At 38.9% G+C, this 23546-nt stretch overlaps 2 protein-coding genes across 2 annotated transcripts; one reads left to right on the forward strand and one right to left on the reverse strand.

Annotated features, from left to right (window-relative positions):
- Positions 1–431: 431 nt before the first annotated feature.
- METTL5 (methyltransferase 5, N6-adenosine) lies at positions 432–13262 on the forward strand. The gene is made up of 7 exons (XM_075180683.1): positions 432–720; positions 1018–1132; positions 4372–4556; positions 7190–7272; positions 8896–8947; positions 9049–9098; positions 12145–13262. The coding sequence occupies exons 1-7, from the start codon at positions 621–623 to the stop codon at positions 12184–12186; spliced, it is 627 nt and encodes a 208-aa protein (XP_075036784.1). The 5' UTR covers positions 432–620; the 3' UTR covers positions 12187–13262.
- On the reverse strand, positions 11958–23177 carry SSB (small RNA binding exonuclease protection factor La). The gene is made up of 12 exons (XM_075180681.1): positions 23049–23177; positions 20883–20956; positions 19281–19384; positions 19025–19199; positions 17728–17835; positions 17544–17644; positions 17098–17169; positions 15247–15289; positions 14922–15062; positions 13531–13717; positions 12967–13089; positions 11958–12440 (listed from the first exon to the last, which is right to left on the reverse strand). Exons 2-12 carry the CDS (start codon positions 20946–20948, stop codon positions 12283–12285), a joined length of 1278 nt encoding a protein of 425 aa, XP_075036782.1. The 5' UTR covers positions 20949–20956; positions 23049–23177; the 3' UTR covers positions 11958–12282.
- Between the last annotated feature and the right edge of the window lie 369 nt (positions 23178–23546).

Consider the following 23546-nt stretch of genomic DNA (forward strand, 5'->3'; position numbering starts at 1 on the left):
GCTCACGACAACATGGCTGTAAAAAGTCGCTAAAGGGGCGTCCGCTCTTCCCTTTATCGTCCTAAACAAGGCTAGTGTGTATGCAGTCCATGGACCGAGCGATCGGACCATTGATCGCATCTAAAATTGATCGGCATAAAAAGTTGGTGGAAAATTCTGTAGTGTGTACCCAGATTAAAAGAGTTCACTAACAAGTTATGCCAAAATTTATGCTTGATAACTATCCAAAATATACTACCTTCAGAATGACATTGTTGTTATTGCTTAAGCATATTGCAGTTTTGTAACATGCAGAGTACAGTCTGTGATAAAATATTAGAAAACACAGCGCACACATGAGCTGCAACGCAGCAGATTGCAACAAAGTGCAGTTGTCCATCATTTGTCTTATACGGAACTAATAATAAGGTTCCACCCGCCGGGGGACACTTTATGTTGCTGGACAGCTTCTATGCGTGTGTTGCAATTTGGATTTTCCCCCATTAAATCTTTGTGGATTGTGCCGGTTAGATGCGTTTATTGCAAATGTTGTTTTAAGTGTTTGCTTTAACACGCTTTTAGCAGCAGGCACATTGTTTTGTGTTTGTTAGAGTTATTGTTCCCCCCACCTTTTCTAAACAATGAGGCTGAAGGAGCTGGAGGGGTGCTTGCAACAAGTTGATGTCTTTGAAAATCCAAAACTCCTTCTTGAACAATATCCAACACGACCACATATTGCAGGTGAGTAGGTAGTGCTTGGTTATCATGTACATAATTAACAGTTTAGTTTCTGTACAAAAAACTGTATTTAAAAGAGAACTGCACCTTATTTAAAATACCCAGCCCTTAATAAGGTGGTTTGTTATTAATTGTATTACATACAGTGGGCTAAGCATAATGCAAATGTATTTAGCTGTACTTGCTCTATATAATGACCCCATATTGACATTTAGTTTTAGATTGCCTGATAATGATGGTTTGGACACTAACATTGAACAGCTCTCCTTTAAGTGTTCTCTTCTATCCGTGTCATTGCAGCATGTATGTTATACACCATTCATAATACATTTGGTGATATTGAAGATAAAGTAGTTGCAGATCTTGGCTGTGGGTGTGGAGTCCTGAGTATTGGGGCAGCTATGTTGGGTGCTGGGTAAGTACAGGATGTAACTTACAAGGATTTTTGTCTTCCTTATATTGGCATATTGTCCATGTAAATATTGTCATTGATAATTCAAGACAATGTAATTGTCTAATGGAAATGTCACTTTTGATACAATTCATTATATCTATAGCAAATTATTTTATGCTGTTAACAGCTGCTGTGCTAGGTGTTCTCCTAGGCAAATATTTGAAGAGAGATGGTGGTGGATTGTGGAGGTGGGTGGAAATGTAAGCAACTGGCAATGCTATTACTAAGCCAATACATGGCACCATGACCACTTATAGAATTTCTCTGAGATGTCCACCTAGTGCTGCTGTTGTCATCATCCCCTTAAGAGGACAACTGAAACCCCAATTTAAGCTTTCATATATGAAACATGAACACATTTTTCATTCTGATCATGACTTTTGACTGCATCTTTGTTATAAAGTATATATATTGCTATCTTACAAACATTGTCTAGCTTGTGCCTCTTTCATTATTAGGTAGCGTCCCCTGACAGCTCTTCTCTACACTCCATCTACAACCTACTTGACTAGTCCAAATCGCAGGTTGTAGATGCTTATCCCCGTTTTACCATCCCTTGTAAGTGACAGTCTGAGTTTCTACTGCCCCCTGATCCCCCAAAAATGTATACTGTAAAATAAACATCAGAATTACTTTTATATTTTCTTAGTACCCTATATTATATGTTTCTTTGAAGAAGTGTATCTCCACACAGGAGTTATTTATTTACTAAATTAGCATGTGGGGGCAGATATTTCTGGCTGACATACACTGTGATTACCATGCACGAGCACTTGCAGTGTCACCAGACAAAAATCAAGCTCCCCTTCACGTCTCTGTATTTTATTCCCAGTGGATATAACCGTTTAAAGACTCCACAAGTCAAATACAGGGTCTTGACACAAGCAAGTTAGACTCCTGTCAGGTTACTATTTAGATGATCCTGAACATTAAACATGGTGGAGTTGGTGGAGATAACAAGTCCGTACTTTAATGAAAATAAAAACATAGAAAAAAGTCTGACGAATTAGCAACTGAGAGAATGGAATGCTGTGATTATAGAATACCTTAACCACAAATGTATTTTTTTTTTTACTAATCAGTGTGTGGTATCTGCCACCACACACTGATTAGTAAAAAAATACATTTGTGGTTAAGGTGCCCTATAATCACAGCATTATATTCTCTCAGGTGCTACTATGTCAAGCTATTATTTATTGCAGACCAGCCAATGTCATAGAGGTTAGGGAATTATTTTTCACTATATTTTTTTTTCGGAATTTTGAGTTTTTGTACGAATGTTTTATTTAGGTGGTTATTTTAAAATACACACTACATATTTTTCTAAATGCATAGCAAGCTGAAAAAAATCCTAGTTTATACAAATTCAGTTTTTCCCCGTATTTTAAATGTTTTTATTTTTGAACTGATCCCTTCTTAGGTGGATTTCTACATCCTGGTGACATTATTAGTGTGTATGTGCCTTCATGCAACTTTTACTGTATTTTTATTTCTTGCTTCCTTCTGTGATTTTCACTCATGTCTTTATAAGAGCCAGCACGGTGAGTTTATTCTTGTTGACCTGGGTAAGACTCAAAGTTGCTCTTTGGATACAATTATATCCACGCAGACAGCACAACAGTACTTGTCATTTTCCAGGGCAGTAACGATAAACAACTCTACCAGATTATTTAAAAACGTGGCTGAAAATCACAGAAGGAAGCTACCCTATGGTAACTTAAAACTCTATTTGGTCCTTTAATCTTTGTAAGGATATCCTTATGCCTATCCCAAGCATGTTTAAATTGCTCTACCGTATTAGCCTCAACCACCTCTGATGGGAGGCTATTCCACTTATTCACTTTTGTTTCTGTGCACTAGTTTTTGCTCAATTTTTCTCTGAACCTACTTCCCTCCAGTTTTCAGTGCATGTCTTAGTGTTCTAATATTTCTCTTCTTTTAAAGAATGTTTCCCTCCTGTACCTTGTTAAAATCCTTCATGGTCAAGCCAATTGAAAGCAGATAAGCCCTTTTAAAGGGGATGGCCACACAAGAAAAACTAAATTTAACTCCAAATAATACCAGTAATCTAAGGGGCAGATTCAATTACAAGCAGTTTCCCATCGGAACCCCGAGTGAGGAGTTAATGTGCGTAGTACCGGTAATTATGATACTGAAATCTTCCCTCATTTTTTATTTCACCTCTATGAGGTTCAACAAAAAAAAAAAAAGCATATAAGTATATATAAACATCCTGCGGATGAATCTTGCGCAAGGTTTTCACAGGATATTCTGATAGCGTTTGTAAAGGTGTTAGTTTATTTATTTGTTTGAGGTTTCAGCTGTTCTTGAATTTCCTTTAGTGGAGATGGGTCATTAATCTGCTTGATGCTGAAGGAACATACATTGCTAGGACTACATTGTCCAGGATGCATTGCAGCTCAAGGCTGGCTGTGTTTTACACTAATGTACCAGTGCCAATAGCGAGCACTTATGTAGTGTCCAGTAAATGCTGGGATACTGATCTGTTACTAAAAATGTGCTGCATCAAGAGACAGCTTGCAGAAGAATTAGAGGAGATCAGTAACTCAAGTGCAAAGTGGGTGTGCAGGGGTATGGAGACCTGACTTCAGCATTGTATGAGATAATCTGAATGGATAGACCAGTTACTGTAAAGCAGCAGAATTCTCCTGTTTGTGGTCATGTGTATGCTCTGTGCAACACACTGGTTCCTATTATTATGAGCTAGAGAGGTGATCTACCAAACACACCGTGTTCTACTGCAGGGCATTGTGGGAAGGCTAGGCTCTCTTCAGCTGGAGAAGTAAGAGGTTGCTGACTAGTTTATACTTAACGATGGTCATCAATTTCCACAGTCTGCAGGATTTGACTATCGGAACAGGTAAAACAGCTATATAAATCAAACTGTTCAATGATGAATGACCAAATTGGAAAATTACCAAATGGATATTTTAAAATATCAAACACACATTGTCCGTGGACACAATTAAGATTCTCACAAACTAATGGAAGCACGCATAACAATAAGGGATATAGGAGCATACACAGCCCTATCATCTAAAGAAAGTACAAAGTGAGGATTTTATTTTGTGACAAATGGCATCCATCCAGGAGTATGGAATGCATGCTTTTATTTCTTATTGAAACTGTAACCATTTACTTGTGGTGTAACCGTTATCCAATCTTTTCTCCCTCTGAAGGTTGTGCATAGGATTTGACATAGATGAAGACGCTCTGGACATTTTCAGAACAAATGCTGAAGAGTTTGAGCTCACCAATATTGACTTGGTTCAGTGTGACGTTTGTTCATTGCCACGTAACAGCCTGGAAAAATCTGTGGACACTGTAATAATGAATCCTCCTTTTGGCACGAAACATAATAAAGGTAAATTTAAACCTGTTCATAAAAGGGTGTAAAATAGGGTTAGAGACACAGTGTGCAGTACAGAGGTAACCATGTATAGCTTATGTTTATCATGCCTGATCCTCAGAAATAAATATTAAATTCAGTTACCTGTTACGCGCTGTTACTCTTAGGACTTGTGGAATATTTTCATCCATTTCTCCTCTGTTCCATATTTGGGAGATAACTGTTCAGATGAAAAACATCATAGGTCTCTGTAGCGATGGACTGACAGTTCACGTAAGCTTAGATGGACATGGACTTGCTAGAGCACATTCTATTTGGGGGATTTAGGGGGAATCTAGAATGGAAACGGATTTGTGTGTGCTCATCGACAGTAGAGTTCGCAGTAGTGCTCAATGTCAAGCAGCAGCTGCTGCAAGGGCCAATACAGTATTGGCATGCATAAAAAGGGGCATAAATGCAAGGGAAGACAGTGTAACTTTGCCACTATATAAATCGTTGGCAAGACCTCATCTTGAATACGTACAGTTCTGGGCACCACTCTATGAAAAAGACATTTTGGAACTAGAAAGGGTTCAGAGAAGGGCGACAAAATTGATAAAGGTTTTGAAGTCATTAAGTTATGAGGAAAGGTTAGCCAGTTTAGGCATGTTTACTTTAGAAAAGAGGCGTCTAAGAGGGGATGTGATTACTATGTACAAATACATTAAGGGTCAATACAGAGAACTTTCATGGGAAGTTTTTACCCCGAGGACTGTACATAGGACACGCGGTCACCCCCTAAGTTTAGATGAGAGGAAGTTTCACAACCAGCAAAGGAAGGGGTTCTTTACAGTAAGGGCAGTCAAGATATGGAATTCGCTGCCAGGGAAGATAGTGAATGCAGATTCAATTGATATGTTTAAGAAAGAGTTAGACAAATTCTTAGCGGAAGAGGGTATCCAGGGTTACAACCGTTAATTAAATTGAAGGATAGTAGTGGATCCAGAGTGCGCACCGCTATTTTGATAAAGAGCACTGGTGCTGAAGTATTCATTATACTGGCGCAGGTTCATCCACAAAAGAGAGAGGCACTGAGATTTGAATGGCCCAAAGACTAATATGCAATAGTTTGTTTTCTACTATTTATTATTAGTTCTACAGTAATCTTTATTATGGATTTTCAATTAGTCTTTTTTATGGGGGTCTTTTTGTTTTAATACCATACTTGATGGATTTGCTTATTAGTCGTCTTTTCATTTTTTTTTAACTATTTTTTCACACTAGATAACCTAGTGGCGAGTGTAGGATAATGGTCCAAATTGAACTCTTCCATTAATCTCCTTTTCCATATTTCTATCTCGTTATCATGTGTGTGTATATGTATATATGTGTGTGTGTGTGTATATATATATATATATATATATATATATATATATATATATATAAAATTTATTTATTTTTTTACATTAGAGCTGGACATTAATATAACCATGCAAGTAAAACGGCATTTTCAGCCAACATAAGTGCACATGAATCAATCTGATTTAGAATACTAGCTATTATCTAATTAGAATAAAATCCTTGTTTGCTTGTGTACAATTACGCACAGAGAGCTGATGGAAGGATGAAAAGAGAGAGTGGACATTCCTGTACACATAGCTTTCTAGTTATTTTGGTCATTATTACTAAGCCTCATTGTCGGAACACGTGGAGGACAAATTGTAACTATGCTCACTCATGGGATGACTAAAGCAGACTTTGCTATTGGTTTTGGTTTGAGATGGCAGCTGTTGTTTGAAGTTATTTTTTTTATTTTAGATAACGGCACATTAACCCGTTTGTCTAACTTTCCTGCAGACTTTATCTAATGTAGTTAGAAAAGCTTATTCTTCAGGTATGGCTGTGTCTGGCACAGACAGCACTGTTGTATACATTTAATACACTCTAATATTCTCTGTTGTACTATTAGGACCCACACATGAGCCATCTCCTATTTCATATGTTTTTACCCAGAAAAAAAAAAATTGGCACTCTAGACAAATATGTAATTTAACTCGTTATCATGTCCTTGTTTTTAGAGGTGAGAGGTTTATACTTCCTGTGCCAGCTGGTCCTACTGCCACCCTTTCTTTAATTGTAAATATTACAAGTGATATAGAGATATAAGTATATAAATACACAGACACACACATAGCGTTTGCTGACAAGTCGTAATATGCAAAGCTACACCTGATGCCCAGTTTCTGGCTTTACCAACCCTGGCTAATGGCGAGGGAGGAAAAGTTAGTCGGGTGTAGGGTTGCCTCTTCTACATTTTTATGTAAAATACAATAAATGAAATATATATATATATATAATCTTACATATCTTACATATTTTCTACAGTGCCACCCTCCTCTGTTGCAATAGAGGGGGCACTCTGTAAAGCAAGAGACAACAGTTTAGGCTGAGGTTCTTTGTACACTAGAGAAGATCTTCCACCACTGCTCCATCACACTTGTTTTTCAACTCTATTAACATCAAAGGGAAATCTCTGATGAGGAGGTTGGGAACTAAATCGGACCATCAGGTTTTGTTACTTTCATTTACTGAAGAACACATAACTAAGAAAACAAGTGAGTTCAGTGTCTCTCTCTAATTATTTAAACATCTGAAATTGCTTCCGTTAGGTATGGACATGACTTTCCTGAAGACAGCTTTGCAAATGGCAAGGACATCAGTATATTCTCTACATAAAACCTCTACAAGAGAAGTACGTTTTTATTTTGTTTTATTTTACAAAGATTATAATATTTTCTAAAAGGAGAGAAAATAACAATGATCTGAATTTGGAAATACAGTAAACAAGGCATATGTCAGTGACATCAGCTGGTGGAATGTAACTGAATGAAGGTTTTTTCAGTTTAAGGGCACCCTTAGGCTCTCCATAATTTTTTCAAGGCACCCCTAAGCCAAAATAATTACTAAGTAGTCCACCGTCTTGCTTACCACTGGCCCGGGTCAAGGCACCCCTGTGCAATCGCCAAGGCACCCCAGGGAGCCTAGAAGCACAGTTTGGGAACCACTGCCCTAACATATTATACTTATGTAATTTATTCATTATAGGGAACCTCCTACAGAATAAAACGATAACAAAGCCAGTGCATAATGCAATGACTTGTAAAAAAAATAAAAAAATACTCCTGTTTGTTTTTATTCAGATCATAAGACAAGGATACAAAATGTGGATTATTAAATCGAGGCATATCTCCCAATTTTGGTGCATCTGGATTGGGTCAGGAGTCATGGCTATGCCTAGTAGTAGGCTGCCCCTTTTCCTCCTCCCTTAAAACTCTCATTTATGACTTCAGTACTATACATACCTAACTCCCAACTTATTGCTTTGCAGTACAAAGGAGGCCTTCAGTCGGCACTGTATGATCAAGGCCTTCTGGGATACCAATAGGTGTCCACTATTTTTTTTATTTTATTACTATAATAGATCCAATTCCAACTGAATCTAAAGTAGTAATGTATGGCAAAAGATTCAGCTATCCTCAGTAAATCCCTAGCAAACACAAATGTCAGTAGGATTTTCTGTGACGTTGTTTAGTTATAAAGCAGTGGTATATAGAGAATATGTAGTCATTCAGATCAGTTGGTACCACAGCAGACATTTTGTCGGAAGCCAATTATACCTATTGTGTGGTTTCCTCCCACAGTCCAAAAACAAATTCCAAACAGACAGGGCTTTGGTTGGAATTTTACCCACAACCCCAGTGCTAACCACTGAGCCACCCACCTCCTTTCTGGACATATCCTTCCAGACTTTTGTGACCCTTTTACCAACATCTAGCTGTGCCACTTCTTTTTTTTTTGGAGCCAGGTGTGGATAAAGCATAAAACTCTGAATGCTCCTTTACTGTTTGGATGGGTAATGCCAACTTAATATTGCCCATGGCTGTAGAAAAATGTGCTTGATGCTCCTAGTGGCTGTTCTCTCACCTTCAGCATCATATGGTAATGACACATGGAGTGGTTGGGGCAACAGATCATATACACTGATAGGCTTGCAAAACTCTTTCAGTATTATGTATATATAATGAGAGATAATTGGTTAACAAGAAAGAATGGAGCCCACTGTGTAAGAAGACGACTGAGGTTACAGTCTGATATATGGAATCTAGTCAATGTTGCTGAACCTCTTCTATTTGACTCTAGGATGACTGCAGCTAGCATGCTTAAGACAAAATGAGTCTTTACAGTACTTTATTTTTTAATCACTGCCTTTATAACTGGATGTGTCCTTTCACAGGTGATATCCAGAACAAGCTGCTGTTAGGTGGGCAACTACATGTACATTTTGTTAAGCTTGCCTTGTTTTTGCTTTGTCTAGCATATCAAGAAGAAGGCAGCAGCCTGCAATGTGAAAATGGAAGTAGTAGCAGGTACGTACTTTCCCAAAGATTACATTTTACTTTATTGAAAGTTTACTGCTACTTTTGATTAGTTTGGTGTGTTTTTGTTTAAAATCTACATGTATTTGCAGAGCTCCGTTACGATTTACCAGCCTCATACAAGTTTCACAAGAAGAAGTCGGTAAGTGAAATTCTACCAGTGCTAATTTTCACGCCCATGTTTAGAATTGCAACCTGCAGCTATAAATTATGAATCAGTGTTTAAGGTTACTAGTTTATTAAATGAATAGATAATTTGGGCCCTTCAGTAAATATTAAAGCTTTTTGTATCTAGTAGGTAATGAAAATTATTAAAGGAAATGACACAAAGATAGGTTAATTTTGCAATTGTCCTTGTCCCATCATCATTTATTTATATAGCGCCAGCAGATTCTGTAGCGCTTTACAATTGGAAAAAAACAATACTGGGTAATACATACATGCAGAGATGTAAGAGGGCCCTGCTTACAATCTATGGGACAATGGTTTTATGCACAAGGGTAAGTGTTACATCATATTGTATATTTGTTCAGCTACAATGCAAAGGTTACAAAGTATTTAGTGGGCTGTATGATCATTCGCACAACTACGTTGGTCAGGGGGTTGTCGTTGTGTTAGCTGTGTAGGGGGTGGTAATAGGATAACCTAGGGAGATTAAGATGGTGGTTGAGGAATATCATAAGCTTGTCTGAAGAGTTGGGTTTTCAGAGAACACTTGAAGATTAGAAGAAAGTCCTATTGTGTGAGGGAGTGAATTTCATAAAGTGGGTGCAGCCTGCAAAAGTTCTGTAACCGAGAAAAGGGGGATGTGATGAGTGGATGAGAGACGGAGGTGTTGAGGTGGGAGATGTATGTTGGTGCAATTTTGTTGTGAGGGCCTTGTGTTTGTAGAAGAATTTTAGACACTAACAGCGTGACTCGGCAGAGGAAAAACAATTCACTAGGAAAATCAATCTAGCCCCTGAGTGCAAAATCGATTTATATGGGCCAGAGTTTAATTTTAGGAAGAATAAGGAGGGAATTGCAATAGTTAATGCAGGAGATGAGTGCATGAATTAAATTTTTTTGTAGTGTCTTTGTGTGAGATGTGCGTATTCTGGAAATGTTTTATTAGATGTATGTAACCTGATTTAGATATAGAGTTGCTGTGGGGAACAAAGGATAGTTGTAAGTCAAGGATTACACCTAGGCAGTGAGCTTGCAGTGTGAGTCATGTCAACAGAAATATCAGGCAGGACGCTTCTATTGTTGGGTGGGAATATTAATTTTGTTTTTGAAAGATTTAGTTGGTGAGGACATCCAAGATGAAATGACAAAAGTCAGGAACATGTGACAACACAGATGTGAGACCAGGAGATGATATATAAATTTGTGTATCCATATAGAGATGATACTGAAATCCAAAAGAGTTCATTAGTCTTCAAAGAGAAGTGGTGTAGATAGAGTACCTAGGACTGAGCCTTGTGGTACTCCAACTGAAAGCAAGTGGAGCAGAGGTGGATCCAGAGAAATTAACACTGAAAAAGCAACTAGATAGGTAGGATGATAACCAGGATAGGACAGTGTCTTCAAGACCTAGGGCCTGATTCATTAGTGATCTTATCTGCCGGTTTTTGCTTATCTTAAGCAAATCCACTCTGTTCATGCCCAGAAAAGGGAGATAAGAATCAAAATCCACTGCGCAAGTAAAGAATTTCTTAAGGTAAGATGAAAATACATCTTAACTTCTCTTATCTCCCCAATTCTTCTTAAAATAAGCATCCTAACTTTTGCCCAAGATATGATCACTAATGAATCGGGCCCCTAGGGATTGTAGTGTCTGTAAGAGAAGGGAGTGGTCAAGAGTCAAATGCAGCAGAGAGATCCAGGAGAATAAGAAAGTAATGACCTTCAGTGTTCATGGTCCCTTAGCATGTTGTATAGAAGAGTTCCAAGGGCCTCCATTACCGATTATCTGGTGCAGGAATCTTAATTTTCCCCAAGATGTAATGAGTATCATAGGGTGCCTATGTTTTATGATCTTTGGGCCCGATTCATTAAGGATCTTAAATGAAGAGGTATCTTATTTCAGTCTCCTGGACAAAACCATGTTACAATGCAAGGTGGTGCAAATTAGTATTCTGTTTTGCACATAAGTTAAATACTGACTGTTTTTTCATGTAGCACACATTCCTGATAGCTTATTTGTACACTGAAATTTAAAGTTGATTTGTGTGCTACATGAAAAAAGTCAATATTTAACTTCTGTTTTGCACATAATACTAAGTTGCACCCCTTGCATTGTTACATGGTTTTATCCAGGAGACTGAAATAAGATATCTCTTCATTTAAGATCCTTAATGAATCAGGCCCCTTGTCTTTACTTGTAAAGTTGCAGGTTTCTGCATATTATTCTAAAAAGACTTTTTACTAGAGATAGTCAATTATGTGAATACAAGGATGCTGCAGCTACACAGCCTCATCAGGGGAAAGCTTAGACTCCACTAGGGGGGGGGGGGGGTGAGAGGCCCAAGCTGTGTCTGAGCCTGAGGGGAAAAGGTTTTGTAAGTTGCACCCTCAGAGCTCCTATGTTTTCTCCCCATTGTAACCCAAGTCATAATATAAGAAAAATTATCAAGTTCATGCAGCATACCTTTCCATTCATAGGCAATAAGCATTCAAGTCAATGTAAATTCAATGCACACATGTACGATTATGTCCAATTAAGATTTAGATCAGGCCTGTCCAACCTGTGGCCCTCCAGGTGTTGTGAAACTACAAGTCCCAGCATGCCCGTCCAGCTATCAGCTGGTTGTCTACCAGCAAAGCATGCTGGGGCTTGTAGTTTCACAACACCTGGAGGGCCACAGGTTGGACAGGCCTGATTTAGACCTACATACCACAGTGTGTAGCTGCCTGCAAAGTCTTTGTGTGGGGGTTATTACAGGTTTTTGCTGGAGAACAAACACTCGCCCCAGACACCTACATTTTGATGTTTACAAAATACAAAAGGACACAGCTATAATTTTACTTTTTTATTGAATATCCTGATTGTTAGATTTTAAAGTTGTGTCCTTGCCACTCGAGGCCTGGAAGTTCTTTATTTGTATTAACAAAAAGCTTAAATATAAAACATGTCCAAGATAGCCATTTACAAGTGCAGTTCAAATAAAGTAACAAAAAAAATAAAAAATAAACTCTCATTACAGGTTGACATTGAAGTGGACTTCGTTAGATTCTCAATCAACTGACATTCAGTATCTGAAGACTTAAAAATATGCATTCATTTTCTTTCCAATAAAAAACAAAAAAACAAACCAAGAGCATATAAAACAGCCAGCAGCATATTACTGATTCTCGGTACCAACTTCAGTTTTCTGCTGTTTCGGCTCTGGTTCTGCTGTGGTCTTGTCTTCCAGTGGCCTCTTCTTTGGACTTCCATGCGCTTCTGCACCATTTTTTACATCCGCCGCTGCAGAGGCTTTGGGCTCTTTCTTAGGAGACTCTGAATGTGTTCATGCAATAGGAATGGATTGTAAATATAACATCTATAAAGACTTAGTAGCTGTCTAATCAGATGCCTGCCCACCCTGTATAATGCGAGACACCAACTTGACCCTGGGTCTCTTTATGCACTCAATTACAAGGAATGTTTCATGGGACTGCCCGATTTTAGTTCCAGCTTAAACCCATTACTCCACTACAACTGCAAATTCAGTTTTGCGTGTTGCACACTACGTTAAAGGTCCAGCAAGCCAACTGATTTAGAGAGTCTGCTGCAGTCACGGGCTGTTGTTGCTCATGTCTAAGAACAGGCTGCAAGGAAAGCTCTTGGCATTTAAGGTGGACTTTTCATACTGGACATGTTGTCCATCAGCACCACACCTAATTATACCCGGTCAGTTTTGGGTGGAGTTAATCTTTAATATGTGTGTGGCTGATGTGTGCATTTAAAGTGCATATCCTTTAAAGGGTGTTTACACAATGCAAGATGATACCACTTCTATTGGAATATATTAAATTCAATGTACCTTCCATGTCCTCTTCATCACTGCTGTCAAATTTCTTCTTCTTCCCTTGGAATTGTATTTTCTTCTTGGGTGAACTGTCATTTCCTCTTCCACCCCTTCCTTTGCCTTTAAATTTCTTGCCACCTGTATGTCACACTGTAAAGTTAATACACCACTTGTATAGACCTCACGTGTTTATGTATTTAAACTATGAAACCGGTGTTTTTGAGTTATTCCTAAACTTAATCTATTGGTTTATGCAAGCAGAAACAGGTTTAACTAAATTAAAAATCACCAAATGTTTAACAAAGCAAGAAGTTGTCAAGTCATTAGTTAAACAGGCCATTTATATTCAGCATGTTGGTCTCCTGCATGGGATGGAGCCAGTTACTTTGCAAATTGACCAAAATTACACAGACACACAACCTCCATTATGCAGGCAACATGGGTACACCAAGTTTTTCTAGCAATCCATAAAAATCTACAAGTGTATAATATGTTGTGACATTGATAGTTTAGTCCAACAACACTGGCAAGAGGCTATAACACATGCACCAAACACTTAACATAAGAGACAATCGTTACCTTTGCCTTTCCACTTATTGTAAGATTCTTGTTGATTTTCCATTATTTTCTTTAATGCAGCTTTCTCTACATCACCCTCAAGAAGCTCCCAGGTTACATCCGTCTCTTTTAACTGTAAGCTGCCATTATTTGCCGCTTTAGCCTTTTCCAATGCTTCTTTTGCATTGCTTTTAAATAGTATAATACCCTTTAGAAAGAAGAGGAAATACAATTTGTAATTTTGCAGAGTCTATGGAGCTAGCTACATTCTTAAATATAGTTGTGTTAAAATTAGAGTCTCATTGTATTGTGTGGACATTACATTTTACATAAATACTAGGAGGTGGCCATCAAGTGGGCTCAGACCTTTATGCAAAATAGCTGTATTATTGGGACATTGTGGATGTCCCAACGCTACCTAAAAGCTCAACATATCCAAAACAGAGCTTATTATCTTCCCTTCTGCCAGAGTCACCACCTGCCCTCAAATCTCCCTCACTGTCTATCACAATTTCCTCAGTCTCCCAAGCCCGCTGTCTTGGTGTCACTTGACTACGCCCTCTGCTTTATTCCTCACATCCAGACTCTCTCCCAGTCCTGTCCACTCCACCTTAAAAACATTGGCAGGATGCCCTTTTCTTACTCAACATGTGATCAAAACACTTATCCATTCTCTCAACATCTTCTGTCTTGACTACTGCATTCCTGACACCCATTTATCCACACTTCAATCCATCCTAAATGCTGCAAGACTAATCTTCTCTCACCTCTCCACATCTGCTACACCTCTTTACAAATCCCTACAGTGGCTCCCTGTGTCCTGCAGATTCAAATTACTCACCATTACCTACAAAGCCCTGAACAGTACCCATGCATACATCGCAAATCAAAATACTCCCCCTCCCACTCTCTTAGATCTATCTCTGCCCTGCACCTTGTCTCATCTCTGGTAACCACCTCTCTCTCCTGCACTGCTCCCCACTTACAGAATTCCCTACCACGCTCAGACTATCCCACAGCCTTCAAATCTTTAGACGCTCTTTGAAAACCCATTTTTATTTTTTTTAGAGGTGACCTTATCCCCAATAATACTATTCACACTAACGTATCCTCACAACTGTCCCAATCTTCACTCTGAGCCACGTTTGCTCCTCTTGTTTCAGCTGTGGCCTCTTCCGCTTAGAATGTAAGCTCCTAATAAGCAGGGTCCTCCTTACCCTTTGTTTTTCATGTCTGCATTTACTCTGTCTACCTTGTATGGCCCAGTTTTATGCATGTACTCTTTTCCCTATTGTACGGCGCTACGGAGCACTGTGGCACCTTACAAGTCTATGATATTAGTATACAAAAGTTTCTTCAACAGTTAGACTTGAGAGGGAAATGGTTGAGGAACACTGATTTAGAATACATACATCCTTAGCACCTCTGCTAAAATCAATCCATTTGATTTCACCATGATTCTCAAATAATGTATGAATATCTTCTCTGGACGTCATGTTGTCTAGATCACCCGAAAATTTCAAGAGGCAGCCAATCTGTTCTTCTAATGATTTCTGGAACACACACAAGCAGTTACATCTGTTAACACTAGTAAAAAAAGCAAAAAACACATTAAGTGAAGCAAAAAAAAATTAAAAAAAAATCATCCATTACCAGGCTCTAAACAGTTTAGCATCAACAGCAGGTCCTCAAATCAAAAAACATGCTGGGACCTGTAGTGCACCTTTATACACCTACCATTTCAGCATCCTCTGCTTGTTTCTGGGCCTCTGCCTTCTCCCTGGTGAAAGACAAAAAAATATATTAGGTGTATGACTGACATGATTACACAGGTATGTTTCTGCAACAGCCAATGCCATTTACCATTTTATTCTCTACAATATATACACTGTCAGCTCTTCCAGTGTCTCCTGCCTATGTCCCCAACTGGGGACAGACAGGAGATTAATAAAAATGTAAACAAACACTACTCACAATGCACAAAGAGAATATTTTATCCCTAAACTAGTGTATAAAGCTGTAATTTTAATTTGAAAAACTTAATACCTCGTAAGGTTTTCTGAAATCAGATCTTCTGATTCATTTCAATGAATGTGCTACATACATGTAGAAACCAGATGGAAAACGCAGATACCTAAAGCTCATGGGAAGCACAGGAATGGCCCTACCTTTAAATAAAACCTACAAAGTTTTTATTACACTGCATCAGTTTTAAAGAGCAGCGTTTTTCACCAAAGAGTGGGTGTTTTAGGGAAGATCTGGGTTGGGTTATTTTGTTGAGTCTCCATGTCTCAATGCTTTGAGATATGTTATAGGATGAGGAGTTGCAGTCCCTCGAACAAACCACAACTTGTTAATCATGGGGTCAGAAGGAATACTATGTTACTTGGAAGACTGGGATGACAGATCTGTGTCCTGGCTCCTTAACTTCGGTGACATCCTGCAACTCCTACTCAACATTGAAGCTATTGAGTATTAGACACCATGGCTATCCTAGCCAAGTACATCACCCTCTTTCAATGACAACAGTTACAAGTCATCCTCTGCCCATATCTCCAGGGCTGAAAAAGAAAGCACCTTTGCATGGAAGATTTAGTAAGGAGGCGCTTCAGAGCTTGATCTGCCAATGCTGGTCTGTTCATGTCAAGACTCTAGTGTAGGCAGTTTCCAGCCAACAGCTGTGCTTGCTAGTTGTTTCACCAATACGAAAAGCCTAGATAAATCAGCAATAGACTGCACCAGTAAAACAGCCAACTAAGGCTCAGGGCTGTCTCACTTTTAGCCAATACCTGGGCTGAACAGGACTGAAACTAGTCTAAATTTCTAGACCTACAACTAAGCCCAACATTTGGTGCTCATGCAGCAGCTGACTGCAAAACAAAGGACTCGTGAGGCTTGGTAGTTAATATATACTACACTTTCCTAGGATTCTCAGAGAAACTTGAGAAGGGTTACACAGTTCCTGCCGTCAAGCCACAAGACCAGAATTGGAGGGGAGTAAAGTTGGTTGTCAGGTGACTTGTTAGGAGAGTCTGCAAGACTCCAATCAAAGGAGGGGAGAAAGCCATGCATGTTACCCAAGGAACTCGCCACCCCCAGAACATGCATCTCCATCCCCTTCAAAAGAAGTATTGCTGCACGATCCAAAGCGATTAGTTGTACCGCAGTTTCCTTTTGAGTGCAAAAAGGCAGGAGCGTGCAGCTTCACCAGACAGGCCCTCCTTACCACTGGCAGTGATAAAGCAGCACATGTGTTTAGGTCAGGACAACATATGGCTCTCCAGCCAATAGCTGGCTAGTAATGCTGCAGTTTCACAACACCTGGAGAGCCACATGTTGGCCAGGTCTGGTTTAGACCAATGCTGAAGGCATAGGAGAGGGAACCCCCCTCTGGGGGTCTGACCAGGCTGACCAGTGACACAATACAAGCAGTCTAACAGCTTGTGGATATTTCTAATCCCTTTAGGTAAGAGGAGAACAAAAAAATAAAAAAAAAGGAGTCACTGCCTCGGTTTGAGCCTGAGGTGGAGACAACCATTAGTTTAAGTCCTGTGATGCTAATGGAGTAAAAGCTGCTTGCAAACTTACTGTTTGGACTTTACTTTTGCATCAGATTGTTTTTGTTTTCTCTCCTCATTCTTCTTTGCAAAATATTCATCCCTGTTGAGAGAAAGTAAAAAAAGTAAAATCAATGTTATACTTACCAACAAAAAAACAAAGCCCGGTTTTATTTATTTTCTTATTGTCAAGTGGACAACTATTTAAAGGATTTGAAAACCTTTGTTTTCTCGCTGTCCCTTTGTTGAAGTATTTAAGGCAAATTAAGTAAATATTATACAAGTTCGACCTACAACTTACATGTAACATGTTGAACAGTTACAGTACTAGCTGAAATTAACATTTTTGCATTCTTACATCTTGGAAGTAACTTTCTACTAAACATGTCATTGAATTTTGTATTACTTGTCTTGCAAGGAACTACCAGATCCAGTAAAATGTGAAAAAAAAAAAAAAAAAAAAACAAATAAACTTACTTGGATAATATGATCAAGTCAGAATCTTTGAATTTGAGGTCCTTATTTTCCAAGAATTTTTTGGCAGACTCCTCTGCCTCGAATACAATAAATATGGAACCCTATAAGAGAATGTTTTGAGAATCAAATTACAGAAGTGTACAAAAATTAGAACATTGATTTACACAGCAGCACGTTAACAAACCTTAAAGGTCTTCTCAAGTGACCGTCTCATCTGAATATTTTCAATGGGGCCCTTATTTTCCAGCCACTCTTTGATATCATCTAGTGTTGTGTTGGTCTGAAAGCCTTTCTGTGATAGAAAGAACATAGTTACTTGGACCAGTGCTTTCACATTTGTTTGCATACATCTGGCCTACACCATGTAGGTTTAAAATGATATGAAGCACTTTTATAATAGAGAACCAAATGTTCACTGCTCCAAAAAGAGTCATAAATTCGTAATTAAACTAGAACATATTTACACCATAGACGCCTGTCCAGTATGCACTATTGTCTTAAGTTACCCACAAATATTAACATACAATGAGTGGAATCCCATGGAACGCACATTGTACAGCTACTGACATTCTAGACTTACATGTTAAACTTTATTTCCCCCCCCCATTTAGAAACTTATGTGGCTCCTTTATCAGACATTTTTCAACAGCGAGACAAGTGTATTTATAGCACATGCATAACCATAGCAACTAGACACTGCAAAAGTAGCGCACACAAAACAGGAAATAAAGGACATCACATACAAAAGAAAATGCATAACATGTTACTAAATCAAAATCATACATAGGTCCGTATACCAGCTATAAAATTACTCAACGTCCATAGGATTTGTAAGGTTGTATACACTGCGATACATGCTTTTGTTAACACTCCTATATTTTAACAGCAGGCTTAGAGACCTATGTATGAACATGGCATAGCATAAAAAAACAAAACACATTACTAGGCACCGTCCAGTGTATTGCATTCGCTCTGCTGAGCTTCGCTTTTACCTTCAAATTTATATTTATTTTTTGCAATGTTTGCAGCATGTTCAGTTACCATGAAGATGCATCGGGCATTCTCCAAATGTGGCACTACATGCATCAAAGGAGGGCGTTTCAATTAACACTTGTATTATATACACACATATGGTGGTCTCACTGGTGTATTACCCTCCTTAATAAAGGAACTTTGGTTTCTGTCCAATTAGATTTAGAAACAGACATTGAGAACTGCACCCAGAATTGGTACTGGGCCTTCACAAATGAAGCTCCAACACAGAGTTGCATCCACTATAAGGCTTAATCATATCCAGTTTCCTGATCAGCACTTGATTCCAACTTAGCATTTCCAATAACTCCTACAGAGTGATGCTAGATTGTATGAAGAAAAACCAACAGTGGGAGGAAGCAGGTTTCTTTGGAGCTGGTTTATGTAGTCTAAATACCACCAGTCAGATTTTCAGTACTTAGCTTTTTACATTCTTATAATATACTTACAATATAGACGGATCTGTTTTTGAGAGCGTTTTTGTACTCTTCTGTGGCTTCAGGTAAAGGCTTGTCAGGTGACCTTCTAATTTTACATTTCTCCTCATCAATTTGCAACAGGTCCAGCTTGGATTTTTTAAGTGCTCCAAAAATCTTGCTAAAATCTGTTGTCAATTTGTTTAGTCTGCGGGTGTAAAATAAAAAAAGGTGAGATACAGGCAAAGATTACAATCCCATATCTCCCAAATTGTTGTAAAAAGTGTACCTGTTAAACTTAATCATAGTCTCCAGCGGCACCCAGCCATCATCCAGGGTGATCTGTTCTTTTAAGAACTTGTCTCGTGGAAGATTATGGTCACCAAAATAGTACTGTAAAATATTAAGTGTACACATTAAATTATTGCAGGGAAACCAAAGTAAAAGTGGAGAAGTAACTTAATTTAGCTACAAGAAATTCTATATAAATTTAAACTGTATTCTAATGAGCCAGAACAATATGCCACAATGAAAGTGGCATTCATGGAAGGAGAAATAGGATATTTAATTACCATTAACCTTTTATGACCCAAGATAGTTAATAGGTAGCACCTTAATGACTGGCATAATTTGAGCGGTGTTGCTGCACTGGCTTTGTTGGTTAAAACAAAAAACAAAAAACAAAAAAAAAAATAAAAAAAAATAAATAAAAGCTTATTTCAAAGGTCTAATTATGAAAGTTGTTTTAAATAGGTTTTTAATTAAGTGGAATATTAAAACACTTATTTTATGGACACTAGAGTTTCCTGAATTATTCCCAGTTACTTTTACACAATTAGTAGTTTACTGGGGTCACACAGTCATTGACAGCAATGGTCCACGCTCTAGACCAGGCCTGTCCAACCTGCGGCCCTCCAGATGTTGTGAAACTACAAGTCCTAGCATGCCTTTCCAGCTATCAACAGGTTGTCTACTGGCAAAGCATGCTGGGGCTTGTAGTTTCACAACACCTGGAGGGCCGCAGGTTGGACAGGCCTGCTCTAGCCCATCTGCACCCAAACACTACCACCAATTCCTCCTGCCCAGAACTGTCATATAGACTCATTTGGTGGGCTTGAAAAGATAAAAATTACAACTGTAACTATGAATTTAATTTTAAAGCTAATTTGCAAAACAACGTATGAAAAGAAAAAAAAAAGTTTAAAATGTTGTCTTTACAAGTCATCTTAATGTTCTTGTTATACAGAATTTAAACTCTTAACAGACTTTTTCCAATGTCAAAAATTAAGAAAACCTAATATAAAGTGCATTAAAGGAACAGCGCCAGCAAACTTTAGAAATGAATTATAGATCCCCATAGGGATCAATGATTCTGTTCCACCAAAGTTGAACACTGTGCAGTTTAAGCAGAAGGGCAAGATATGGCTGATCCCTGTGTGCATGCAGCCACACAAAAAGCCACTTAAATAATCTCTTTACAACTTTAATTACCCCATTATTCCTACAAGCCATTTTTAATATAGGACCTTTTGTCCCTGTAGCTGTTGATAAATACATTTGCATACTCAGAGAGGATATTAACACCATAAAACATATATGGAGACTTATACAGATAGCAAATTAGGGATTGATCTGTTACATTATAAACTTATAACTCAAGGGCTAGCACAAACATTGTAGTTTGGGATTTAAGTCACAAGTTGTGACATGCAAAAGGTTGCTGCATGTCACAATAGGTGTCACTAGTAATGTGCAACATTTTGTTACAGCACAAACGTCACATAATGGACAGATTAGTTTATTTTTTTTAACTAGAATTTTCACCTCCTGGTTAAAATTATTGCAAAATTTTGTGCAAATGAGCCAAGTCTGAAAAATAAGTCAGGATTACCTCAATTTGCTGGCAGATCTTTGTATCCAAATCTAGCACTTGGTCTTTGTCCCCATTTTCAGCCATTTCAAATCCTAAAATTAAAGTTTACATCGTTATGGAATAAGTAGTTCAATGAACAAATATAGAGTCCTACAAACTAATCCTGTACATATACAAAATAAACAGTACTTCAACTTAGTAGTTAAGAGAAAGATCCATAAATCCACAGGCTTCAGTAAAACAATAATCAGTTCCCAGGAAGTTGTTACAAGAGGATGAATCAGTGAGGACAGGAATCAGAATAAACATTATCTCATGCAGAATGAATTCTATATCCCTCAAAGTCAAGCCACGCAAATATTAATTTAAACTCTAGCATTTCACTTTTTAACCTGTGAATGGACATTGTGATCACAATGGCTTCTTACCCTATAAGAAGCCAATTTGTGGAAATAGTGACACCACTGAGGCATGAGTTGACTGGTCCCTAAAATTTACTGGATTAAATTTGGCTGCCTTCATTGCATGTAGACAACTAGTCTACTTTAACCAAGATTAAAATATTTGGTTTAAATGTAGTGCTGGACAAATTGCAATCTTTTCTTTGGTTGCAAGAGAAATGCTTTATTGGAAAATGTTTACTTGGGCTTAGGATGCTACCAGAAGCTCTATGCTGGCTGTACTTGTGAAGTTAGGACATGTATATATCAAGGTGGTCTTAATCAGTGTGAAAATGTGACAATAACGAATGAATGAATATTGTGCTGTCATTCACTGAAGACTAGAGGACCAGATGACGAGCACAGATCTGAAGGTAAATCATGTTAGTATGCATTAATCACCAGACTGATCGGACCTTCAGTCGTAGGTACAATCGTTTGAGATAACACGATGGTTGGAAAATTCTTCTGTGTACCTAGCCTAACAGTGTATCATCATTTATTTATATAGCGCCACTATTTCCGCAGCGCTGTACAGAGAACTCATTCACATCAGTCCCTGCCCCATTGGAGGTTACAGTCTAAATTCCCTAACACAGAGACTATGGTCAATTTTGATAGCAGCCAGTTAACCTACTAGTATGTTTTTGGAGTGGGGGAGGAAACCAGAGCACCCGGAGGAAACCCATGCAAACACAGGGAGAAAATACAAACTCCACACAGATAAGGCCATGGTCAGGAATTGAACTCATGACACCAGTGCTGTGAGTAGAAGTGCTAACCACTTAGCCACCGTGCTGCCCACAACTCCATCCCCAATTATGAAGATTTAATTAGAGCCATAGAACAAGTTAAGGCCAGACACATGGACAATGCGTATTTCAGCCCAAAGATCACAACTAGTCCCCATCATGTACACTTGCATATGCTTTATGAACACTGCCTCCTTAACAGATAGGGTTTCCATCCCAAAATGTACATAGATTCTATGGCTGAGAGCAGGTAAAAATGGACAACTAGATAAAGATGTGACCCTTGCTAAACAAATGAGTCAACAGGAAAGTTAACCAATGATCACTACGGCAGCAAAGAATAGGACTAGGTTATCGATTTCAGTTACATTGGACCTGGGCAGTTTAGCTCCCAAGAAGTACAGGCAGCATCAGCTGGTTAAACCCCATGCTGCCCAGAGACATGAACAGAGTCCAATCCACAAAGTAGAACAAAGCGAGTGCTTAGTGGGGTATTCAGAAGCTAATCCAATGTTAGAGCAACAGGAAGCATCGGAATCTAAATGTAACATCATTTCACATGGCAAAGTGCCAGCTGGATGAAGGCCAAGATCACATTGATTGATACATTGATTGATACACTGAAGCAGACAGAGGATGTAGGACTGCCCTGGTGGCTGCTAAACCGGGACAGGGACAAACCAATTAACTGACCACGGATTTCATGCTCAGAACAAACACGTGGACGTGGGTGGGGAGAAACCATGCATGTAACATGTAACCCATCCTGACACATGGAGCGTCTATACATGCATGATTAACCGGTCCCCTGCCGGATTTATCTCCAGTATAATAACTATCCGTGAGCTGCTGCTAGCAGGCCCCACGTGTGGACATCCACATGCTTCCCCGGCCTATGCGCGGTGGCCCAGCCGGGTACCCTATCCTGCACCCGGGACCACACAGCGTCTACAGCGCAGCCAGGATGCAGCCAGCACATGGGGTCTTCTCACCTGAGCACGCTGTCTGTCTCCCCGGGTAAACGAATCACACACGCAGCTCGGTCGCGGGGACTGAATGACGCGCTGATTTAAAGGCAGGGCCGGCTCAGCACCGCCCCTACCGGCACGCAACAGTTAGCACATCCTCCAGACATGCGCCTTGAGCGATGCAAGTCACTGGGGCTACAGTCAGTCTATGATGGGGCAGCGAGCAGTCCCCAGGCGGCTGTTATGGAGCTGTGTTGGCTGGTAGTGCAGTCTGTGACTCATGCTTCCAGCTGACTCAAGCTGGAGAGTCATAGCTGCATCCCAGGAGCACTGTGCTCTGCTCTAGTATTTCAGACTAATGTCCCTATTGCATTTATCATGGACTCAATTTATGTTAAATGCTATTTTTTTTTTAAAAAAAAACCAAAACATTAATTACTTAATTCAGCCAAACTTAATTTGTGTGGACCTAAGAGGCAAAAAAAAAAAAGGCACCAAGGGCTAGATTTACTAAGCTGCGGG

Source organism: Mixophyes fleayi, chromosome 7 (genome assembly GCF_038048845.1).
Source record: "Mixophyes fleayi isolate aMixFle1 chromosome 7, aMixFle1.hap1, whole genome shotgun sequence".
Lineage (NCBI taxonomy): Eukaryota > Metazoa > Chordata > Amphibia > Anura > Limnodynastidae > Mixophyes > Mixophyes fleayi.

What these genes read in the sequence shown, in the direction of transcription:
- METTL5 (XM_075180683.1), top strand. Translation starts at nt 621, where the DNA reads ATGAGGCTGAAGGAGCTGGAGGGGTGCTTGCAACAAGTTGATGTCTTT. An exon ending in GCAGCTATGTTGGGTGCTGG is followed by an intron (nt 1,133 to 4,371) that starts GTAAGTACAGGA and finishes CTCCCTCTGAAG; the next exon opens with GTTGTGCATAGGATTTGACA. An exon ending in AGTTTCACAAGAAGAAGTCG is followed by an intron (nt 9,099 to 12,144) that starts GTAAGTGAAATT and finishes CTCTCATTACAG; the next exon opens with GTTGACATTGAAGTGGACTT.
- SSB (XM_075180681.1), bottom strand. Translation starts at nt 20,948, where the DNA reads ATGGCTGAAAATGGGGACAAAGACCAAGTGCTAGATTTGGATACAAAG. An exon ending in AAAACAGATCCGTCTATATT is followed by an intron (nt 17,836 to 19,024) that starts GTAAGTATATTA and finishes TTTCTATCACAG; the next exon opens with AAAGGCTTTCAGACCAACAC. An exon ending in GCAAAAGTAAAGTCCAAACA is followed by an intron (nt 15,290 to 17,097) that starts GTAAGTTTGCAA and finishes GTCTTTCACCAG; the next exon opens with GGAGAAGGCAGAGGCCCAGA.